The sequence below is a fragment of the Brachyhypopomus gauderio genome, chromosome 6 (assembly GCF_052324685.1).
Source record: "Brachyhypopomus gauderio isolate BG-103 chromosome 6, BGAUD_0.2, whole genome shotgun sequence".
Lineage (NCBI taxonomy): Eukaryota > Metazoa > Chordata > Actinopteri > Gymnotiformes > Hypopomidae > Brachyhypopomus > Brachyhypopomus gauderio.
This window is the reverse complement of record NC_135216.1, coordinates 4,130,068-4,139,707: the sequence shown is the minus strand read 5'-3', so window position 1 is coordinate 4,139,707 and position 9,640 is coordinate 4,130,068. Positions and strand designations below refer to the sequence as shown.

Below are 9,640 nucleotides of genomic sequence, written 5' to 3'. Positions count from 1 at the left end.
CACCCTGGGAAAAAGATAAAATAGTAGCAATATGTTTAGTAAATATTACTTGTATAAAACATAGAGCCCATTTTATGGTTGTATGATACATTTCTATTCTTATTAACAAGTAAATGATCTATCCACACAGTATAAAAGTGCTGGTTTGGGAGAAGGACAGAAGATTTCAATGTTTCATTTGGGGGTTTATAAATATCTACTCATTCACAGCTAACTGATCCAGATAATGGAAGAAATATGTTCTTTCAAGGGAAGGAAAACCCAATAAACACTTTATCAATATAAATTTAAAGTATTTTATATATATTTAAATCCAAACATGCCTGATTAGTAAAGTTGACACATCATTATTAAAGAAGAAACTTCTATAAATTATTTATTTCATAATTTTTGCTACCCTTTTTCTCCTTATTGTGCAATAAAGCAACCCCCCACCCACCCACCCAAAAGTACAGTTAATTTATTTGATCATTCGGAAGATAGAGGCACATTGCCCACTAGCTGGTGTCAAAATTTCAGGGCCCCATGACTTTGGTTTGTCCAAAGCCTTGTCGTTACTGTTTTTAATTCCTTAAATGTCCAGGCACTTCTTAGCTATCCTTCTACAATCCTCAGTACAGTTCTGCTGTAGTTGGAGAACAGTTCCCCACACTTGAAACAAGCCGCCTTGTTCCAGAAACGCTAGGGGTGCTGACATTCACGTCCAAGATATGGTTCGCTTGTTGTCCGTAAACCCTGTGTGGGCGATCACAGACTCACAGATAGCGAGTTAGTTCCCATCACTTATACAGTATGTGTCGGTGTTCCAAGCACTTGTAAGAAGTGATAAGTAAATTTTCCTCCGTGGTCCCTCCTGGGTGTCAAGCAGCATCTTATCAGTCGCAGCTCTGTTGCGCGTTCAGGATCAAGGGAACGTGCAACATGGAAGTAGCGGTTACTGAAAGGCGAACTCGGCCGGAGGGCCGTAGGAGAAGCCTGGAAAAGCGCCGGCTGCTTCTCGCACGCTGCTGGTCACGTGCAGGCTGTCCGTGTTGCACAGGGAGGTGGAGACGGGCAAGTGCGTGAACTCTGGGTCGAAGTGTCGAAGGTCGGTGGGACCAGTCTGGGAAACCAAAAACAGCTCGTGTTCATACCCATACGCTTGAAATGTTTACTCCGGTCATTATTCGTGCAAGACACTAGTATGCAAGATCCATCTCACTTACCACCGAGGGGAGGAATGGAGGGGTGATCTTCCTGGCCATCAGGTCATCCCAGTTAATAGGTGAGAAGAAGCTATGACACTTGAGCTCCAGCTAAAACAGGACATTCAGACCGTTAGCTCGTTAGCTTCAATCCCAACGTAGCCATGCTCTCCTCACGCTAGCAGCACAAGCGATCAGATACTTACGAAGTCATCCTTGACGCCCAGCCGCTTGGTGCGGTCCTTCTGCAGCAGACCTTCGAGCAGCTCACGGCCCGCGTTGGACACATTGGGCTTCAGGACCAGATCCTTGTGCAGTATGTTGTTGTACATCTCGGCAGTGTTGCGACTGTAGAAAGGAGGCTGAAGGACGAAAGAGATGTGCTAATGAAGACTTTAACCCTCACTACAGTGGTATTAGGTGTAGCATACTGTAGTGACTGTGTTTTTTCTCCTCCTGTATCTCTCTACTCACCAGTCCGTAAAGCATCTCATAGAGCACTGATCCCAGACACCACCAGTCCACTGTACGGTCATAAGCTTGTTTCTGCAGGACCTCTGGTGCCAAGTACTGTGGCAAACAAACGCAAAATCAGACCAAAAGTGCAGCAGCATTCCACCCCGTGGTGTCAGCACGACGGAGCCGATGGACAGAGAACGCTGGCCGCACAAACCCACCTCTGGAGTTCCGCAGAACGTGGTGGTCGTTCCACTGGGCTCCAGTCCTTCCTTGCACAGGCCAAAATCGGTCAGTACAATGTGGCCCTGAGCATCTAACAAGATGTTCTCTGGCTTAAGGTCTCTGCAGGAAAAGACAGGATTACATGCCACAGCTGCCATGCATGTTTTGGGCCAGGCAAACTGGTCGGGTCATACGCTGTCCACCAGGGGGCGACACGGTCACGTACCTGTAAACAATGTGCAGGGAATGAAGGTAGCCAAGAGCGCTGGCAATCTCGGCTGCGTAGAATCTGGCCCTGGGCTCCAAGAAGATCCTCTCTCGTTGCAGGTGGTAAAACAACTGAAAAAAAAAAAACAGCATGCTCTATTTGAACACGTCTTACCCAGTAATAATGAGTTGGTTTCTATGAACAGGCTTGCACGGTACTGGTCCTGGCATGGTTCTTTTTGAGACATACCTCGCCTCCGTTGACGTAGTCCAGCACGAAGTAAAGTTTGTCTGTGGTCTGGAAGGAGTAATGGAGGCCCACCAGGAATGGATGTTTGATGTTCTTCATCAGCACGCTACGTTCAGCCATGATGTGCTTTTGCTGAGGCGAGAGACCAAGAATGAATATCGGTATTATGGCGGTACTTTTACACACCTGTCCTAATCTCACCTATCAACATGCTATATAGAGAAGAGAGAAGTTCATTTTGCTCTTGACTTGGTTATAATGATAGTTATAGTGTTCCTTCTTAAAGCACGAGGTCTCACCTCCTTCTTCTTCAGAATGATCTTCTTCTGTAGCACTTTCACAGCGTAGTACTGCTCTGTTTCCTTATGTCTGGCCAGGAGAACCTGGAACAGGACAAAGGTATCATGATTGGTCAGTCAGAAATCACCAAAATAGGCTACAGCAGGATCAACTGAACACACTACTGAAAGGGCCAGTGAAGAGGAATATACTCCACATACCTTCCCAAAACTCCCCTTGCCAATGATCTTCAAGTAGTCAAAATCAGACGGTTTTATCCTGTTAGAAGAAGAAATACAAGGTTGTGAGTGCTAACCAACTGAAGGAACTAAGGTGGTTTATTTTGAGGGAGGACATGAATGGATGTCTGTTGTTTGATTACTTACTGAGACTCTTCAGTTAAAGAGCTTCTAGGAGAAGTCAGGCCGAACTGTTTCAAGAGAACAGAGATGATGTTATGTTATGCATTCAGACGCAAAGAGCCATCAGCAGCCACACTGCTATGGAGTATTGCATTTGTGTGTTTAATGCTCACCTCTGCTGAGCTGAGCTCGTTTCCTCGCCTTTCTTCATTCTGGTTCTCGTCGATATTCAAGAAACCGCCGACCTGAGAACTGAAGATGACCAAAACGTTGGTTGCGCGTAGGAGGCGATGTTATTGCTTTTCTCGCCACTATGTGGCGATATTGCTAACGCATGCAACGTTGAACTTTAGAAATGTTGAGTGTGGAGAACGATTTAACTGATTACACTTTAAAATGTGATTGCAGTTGGAAAGCCTACATAGCAAGTCTTATCACGATTATTTTAGACTGTTGATCGTCTGTTGAATGTAATCACCTACAGGCTATGGATAGATAGATCATTGTTAATTGAGGTTTTCTTATTATTTAATCTAATTGGTTCCAAGTCAAACTTGGCCATGGTTGCTATAGTCTAACTGTAATTGGACGTCTGGAGCTGATGGAAGATGTAGGGCGAAATATGCTGCCCGACACTGACCTACACCTGGGCCAAATGAGATGTTTCAGTTAGTGTTGAAGATCATTATTTTCAGGGTGCTATGTTTACTTAAAGACGCTTACAGAGACGTCCTGACATCTGAATGAGAATTATTCTGGCGATAGCTGCGTTGTGCAATGCAGAAACGTGACTGTTTTAGGAATGTGCAGCCGAACTTCGAGATGGTTCCGATAAGATTCATATACGATCAGATGTACAAGTACAGGTCAACACGAGAAGCTAAGATGAATGAATATGAACGAATACGAGAATCTTCTTAAGGTAGCTTTGAAACCTGCGGCTTGGTAGGTGATTATATACGTTTATACTGTACTGACAATACACGACTACCTGCGTATTTGTATATTTAAACGCGAATAAAAAGACAACTTACTGTTGGCAGATGTGAGGGCTGGAGACAAGCTTTTGAAGGAAGTCGTTTAAACCCATCTTTCTTTCCTTGATGAAGGCTGTAAATGAAAGAGATGTATGTACGTCAGTGGGGGAGCCACAAGACTGCAGCAGCAGCTGGACGGATGTTCAGAGCAGACACACGCAGGTGGGGACCCTCTCTTTACAGGTACATTTGACATAGTCATAGCCCACTTCTTGCGAAATCCCCAAATGAGAAAACCGTGGTAGCCTATTTGACGTGCAATTTTCATTTGCCATATATTTTTACTTTGCAGTTATATCATACAACATATCCTAGAATTGTTTTGCATAACAAGAACAAAAATAATTTAGCACCATGCATAGGCGACTTGACAAACACACAGACTATAAAATCTACAGATGACAGTGATCACAAGTAAATAACGTATTTTTGCCCATCAGACGTCTAATTTATTTAACATTAAAATTGACAAACAGTGACACATTCAGTTTAAACAGGTCTGAAAGAGACAGCTTCTTTTATCGTTGCCGGCTAAAGTGCTTCCCAGTTTTGCAGTGACGTGTAGAATACGACACCATAAAAATCTAATTTATCACTACATACCGGTCAGAAGTGACATGATCCCTCTCATCCTGCAATATGTCACATCACAGCGAGTTTCAGTGACAGCCATCCTTAAATCAGCAGTAAATCCAACCGTAATAAGCGATAAATATGGCCTAACAACCACGTTTTGATATAAACGCACTGGAGTCTGAGCGGATAACTTATTTTCTGCCCTTTTGAGCGTCTCGCCCGTGTTGCACTCAGCTCTGTCTAAAACTCTCTGAGCTGAGCGGCTGTTTTATACGGAGCACGTGGTTCTGGAGGACAGCCCGTGACGTCGTGTTGTCAAGGCAACTGTCCAGCCGTGACGTCGCAGGAACCCGCAACTTCTCGTTCAGCCTACAGGGGGGATGACGGGCTCGAGGGTGCCTTCACAGCACTATCAAACACCAGCCCGTCGATGGAAAATTACTGGCCGTAATCCCATTAACGTGAGCAGATCTTCGCAGCTTTCAGTAACAATCACCACTAACTGGTTAGGCAGACTCACATAAATACGTGCACTTATTTTGGGGAAACCAATGAATGACTATGGGTTACACAGATAGGTCATGACTACGCTGACATGACGCAGGAATCCTGAAACATTTACTGCACAAATGAACTTAGTTGCACCAATCAAGGTAGTCTGTAATGGACAGTCAGAGGTGATGGTGCCATTGACCTACGTGATTACATTTAAATTACTCTCATTCTTACGCAATCATTCCTTGTTATTATTTTCCATCAGGTAAACAAAACATTATTTATCTGCCATCGATGGCACTGATTGTAATTCATTTTTTTCAACACAAATACAGTCCCAGGACTTCAACACAAATGCACTACTCTGACAAAGGCTATACCTTGTTCCTGTGCAGTATCTCAAATTTTACAGCTGGAGTAAATTAGATCTGCCCTGTAATAAACCAGGCCTATTAAAGTATCATAAATCCCATTTCAAGCCCACTTCAGGCCAATTTCTGAATGAGTCCTCATATTCACTGGTTAAAGTGTCGAGAGGACACTACCAAATATCCAGAACCTCAAAGCTGCTTTGGATGTTTTTATCATATCATTGAACAGTGCCAGAATGTATGTTTGTTCTACAAAATGAAAGTAATTCAAGGAGAAATAATTGCTCTTCTAGTCAGATTAGTCTGAAACCTGTCAGCCAGTCAAGTGGTTTCATCTTAAACATGTATGTTTGGAGGAAGCAGATACATGTGCCATATTTGTCAAATGTGATTTTCACCACAATCAAAATTTGTCCTCTGCATTTAGCCATCTGTACAGTGAGAACACACAAACACACACACTAGTGATCACTAGGGGGCTGTGGTGCACACATGCCCAGATCGGTAGGGAGCCCTAGCCCAGCACCCAGGGAGCAGTTGGGCACTCCAGTCATGGCCTGGGGCCCGGCAATCAAGCCCACGACCCTCCGGTCACAAGACTGGTTCCCTAACTACCAGACCATGACTGCCCCATGTAATACATGTGAAGTTGGAAATTCTCTCCCAGTGATAGCAGTAATAGTGCTAGTGCTGTCTGATAAAACTTGTAAAGTGAACACTGATAAACTGATAAACTGATAAAAGCATGTGCTTAGGAGCGGACCAGGATCGCCGGCAATGTCACATGCAACCATCATGACCCCAGGCTGGAGAATGTGAAAGGGAAGATACTGACCATCTGTAGATATCACGTGATAAGAAGTAATCTTATGCACAAGCATGTGATTCAGACTCTTTTTCATCCAGAGGACTTCACAGAAGAGCTCAAAGACCTCGTCGTCCTCCATGCACGATAGACGCACATTTGAAGAGGAACCGTGGCATTTCTCTACGAAACTTCCTTTTTGAGCTTGTGCTATGAGTGAGAAGCGGCTTTGTGAAAGGCATGCATGCACCCTGAACCTGCTGCTTGACATTTGACACCTGCCTCGTGCTCATAATAGATGTCTTCCTCTTTTCATTTTGATTGTTTGGGGACATTAGTCATCCACCATTGTCTGGCTCTAGTACTGGTTATTAGTTTACCTCAAAAATGAGTCATGACCCCATTCAAATGTTTCACATTTTTAAAGTATCTTATTTTACAAAAGAGTGAGCAAGAGATAAGAGAAATAAGGGCACAGTTTCACATATTAATGTTAAAGGTTAAAACTGAATTGAACAGAGTTGAATATGAAACAATCCAGAAAGTGTTTTGGTTCAGTATAGTAACAGAGCGAGCTGTTCAGATGGAATTCACGACAGGGACGCTGTGAGAAAGGGTTAAACTCACTCAGCCAGACTTACCCTATCTGTGCCTTAACCTGACACTTTGTCCATTTCTGGATCAGGTGACTTTGCATGTCAAGTCTGTGGCTGTGTGAACCACCCCAACACTTACTACACACTGACATCTCCTCTCTCTCTCTCTCTCTCTCTCCCTCTCTCTCTCTCTCTCTCTCTCTCTCTCTCTCTCTCTCTCTCTCTCTCTCTCTCTCTCTCTCTCTCTCTCTCTCTCTCTCTCTCTCTCTCTCTCTCTCTCTCTCCCCTACTCAGGTTGCTATAACACACATCGGTTCTCCCATGTACTTCAAGCTTCCTCTTTTAAGAAAAGCTTGAATCCCCAGTGTTAAAGAGGTTGATATTTGCCAAACAGCCAGGTGGCCAAACCAGCACTTCCGTTGCCACTCCATTTTCAGTCGTTCGTCGTCACCGTCAGAGTTCCGGCTGCCACCCTCCCGCTGCTGCTACTTTCACTCTGTTTCCATAGAGACAGCCATCCGTGCTACCCGATTGGAGGTGCAGGAGCGTGTACATTTGCATATCAGAGAGGCAGTGTGTCGCTGGGTCGGATTCCCCTCCGCTTTGCTGTAGCGTGCTGGCAGAGCAGAGTGAGTCATCCAGACACCCCCCCCCCACCGCCCCTCCCTCCAGATGGTGGGTCTGCTGGGGTTTTCGTCAGGAGTTTCCCTAGCAGCACAGCACAGGGGGACCTCAGGGGCTTTTTGTCTTTCAGACAGTGTAGTTTTGACATCCCCGTGCCATGTGTCTTATGTATCCTGCACTCATTAATATCTCTCTGGAATAAAATCTGAAATTGGTGCATGTTATTAGATCACTACTGAATGATCCTGCGTGATAATATATGAACAGAGTTGACTACAAAAGCAAAAAACAAAATGAATATGAAGTCTATCCATCTCTAAATCTCTGTGTAAAGGTTAGAGAATTTACACAGGATGCTGGGTCATGAATAAACTTAATTAAATTAATATCCCTGTCACGACTGAGGTAAGAATGCAGGTTTAAAATCCCTGTGTAGTCCACCTAACAGTATCCACTGTGGCTGCAGTGTCCAAGCTGGGGTTATTATGTGTACCCATGTGCAAAATGTGAGTACAAATCCTGTAAGATTCACATATGCCTTATACACACATAGAAAACAAATGTGGTGTAGAACTAGCAAGCAAATGTTTTCTTATAATTATAATAAATTGGCCATAATTATGTAAGCATGATCATGTATGATCATATATGACTTTTACATATCTTGTACAAAATAATAAACACAGAATGATTATTTTGTCTTTTCTCTTAAAATCTTACCATGTATTGATAGATTTTCTCTATTACAGCTCTTAATAAAGACCGAGTTAACAGACAAGGCTCAGATCCCTGTTTTAAATGCATGTTCTCTGGACCACATCTCCACACATCTTGAGCAGCACTGTTGGACACAGTAAATCATGTGAGTGGTTATGACAGGGACTGTCTCCTCTTAGAGGGAATGTGGGAAAAGGTGTGGATGGAGGGATGGATGGATGGATGGATGGATGGATGGAGGGATGGGTGGATGGATGGATGGATGGATGGATGGGGGGCAGATGGAAAACTAATGACAGGGCCCAGGCAGGAAGATCAGGCTTATTGACTGTGAGTGTTTCGGCTTGTTGCTGTTTGAAACTACAATTACTGATAAGACTTAAAAAACCAAAATGAAGATATCTGGTTCACAGTGGTTCAAGGAGAATGGTTCAAACTGCGGCACTCTTACCCATAACATAACAACTCTTATCCATAACATAACAATGCCTGTATTTAAATTATATAACGATACATAACCACCCACCTTGAAATCTTGTGAAAGGTTAATATAACACCATTATTTTTTTATTTCAGAAATTTCAAAACTCAAACACCTAGATTTCTGAGATGGTAAAAAAAGAAGTTCCTACCTATGAAGGACTTCCTGCCTGTCTTCATGTCCGTGTGGGTGTGTGACCGATGTGTGTCCAGGTTTAGTCCTTCTTCCAGTGAGGGCACAAACCAAGTTAAACGGTGAGATTGTTACATCTGCGTTCTTATCAGTGTATAATCCCACATCTGTAGAGAGTGAGTGTATATGAGTGTGTGTGTGTGTGTGTGTGTCAGACAGACGCTCTCTGTCTTAGTGATGGTGCAGTAAAGACTTGTCCCTTCAGTCTGGCAAATCGTTTCCTTCTTTGGCTCTTCCCTCCCTCCCTCCCTCCCTCCCTCTCTCTCCCTCCCTCCCTCTCCCTCCCTCCCTCCCTCTCTCTCTCTCTCTCCCTCCCTCTCTCTCTCTCTCTACCTGTCTCTCGCTCCCCCCCTCTCTCTCATGCCCAACCCCCACCCCACTGAGTCGTGATGCACCTGTGCTCACCTCTTGTGCGTTGCCGGGTTGCAGCAACAAAGCTAATGCAGGTGTCAGGTAACAGATCTCAAGAGCATCTCAGCCCTGCTCTGGGTAAACTGGTCTCTAGGTACCACCTGGTTACACGCCCAACATACATATGATCCCTCCTCTAAAAAAAATCTTAATTGTACTACAAGGTGATAATAGTGGCCTCACTCCTCTCCTGCAGTGGCTCTATCCCAGAAGAAACTGCCTAGCCTGCTAAAATTCTCCTCTCCGGGTCTCAATGCTTCCATGACAGGGAAATATACCGCCACACCTGCACTCCCAACGAAGTGCAAATAGGTCACTGCTGATGTGAAGAAGACAGTCCGTGAGGAAGATATGGATTCTCAGAGCTGTTTG

General features: G+C 44.2%; 1 protein-coding gene and 1 long non-coding RNA gene across 3 annotated transcripts; one reads left to right on the top strand and one right to left on the bottom strand.

The window, feature by feature from the left end:
• Positions 1-435: 435 nt before the first annotated feature.
• LOC143516523 (serine/threonine-protein kinase Sgk1) lies at positions 436-9,029 on the bottom strand. Of its 2 annotated transcripts, none has more exons than XM_077008179.1 (13): positions 8,817-9,029; positions 3,998-4,073; positions 3,137-3,215; positions 2,988-3,031; positions 2,823-2,880; positions 2,622-2,705; positions 2,323-2,454; positions 2,092-2,204; positions 1,862-1,985; positions 1,659-1,754; positions 1,391-1,546; positions 1,206-1,295; positions 436-1,102 (listed from the first exon to the last, which is right to left on the bottom strand). In XM_077008179.1, exons 1-13 carry the CDS (start codon positions 8,842-8,844, stop codon positions 935-937), a joined length of 1,248 nt encoding a protein of 415 aa, XP_076864294.1. In that variant the 5' UTR covers positions 8,845-9,029; the 3' UTR covers positions 436-934. The 2 variants fall into 2 exon arrangements, with proteins under 2 accessions (XP_076864294.1, XP_076864293.1); XM_077008178.1 differs by lacking the exon at positions 8,817-9,029 and adding an exon at positions 4,604-4,737.
• On the top strand, positions 3,379-7,123 carry LOC143516527 (uncharacterized). The gene is made up of 3 exons (XR_013131728.1): positions 3,379-3,908; positions 4,073-5,037; positions 6,198-7,123. It is a non-coding gene; the product is annotated as an uncharacterized LOC143516527 (long non-coding RNA).
• Positions 9,030-9,640: the final 611 nt, after the last annotated feature.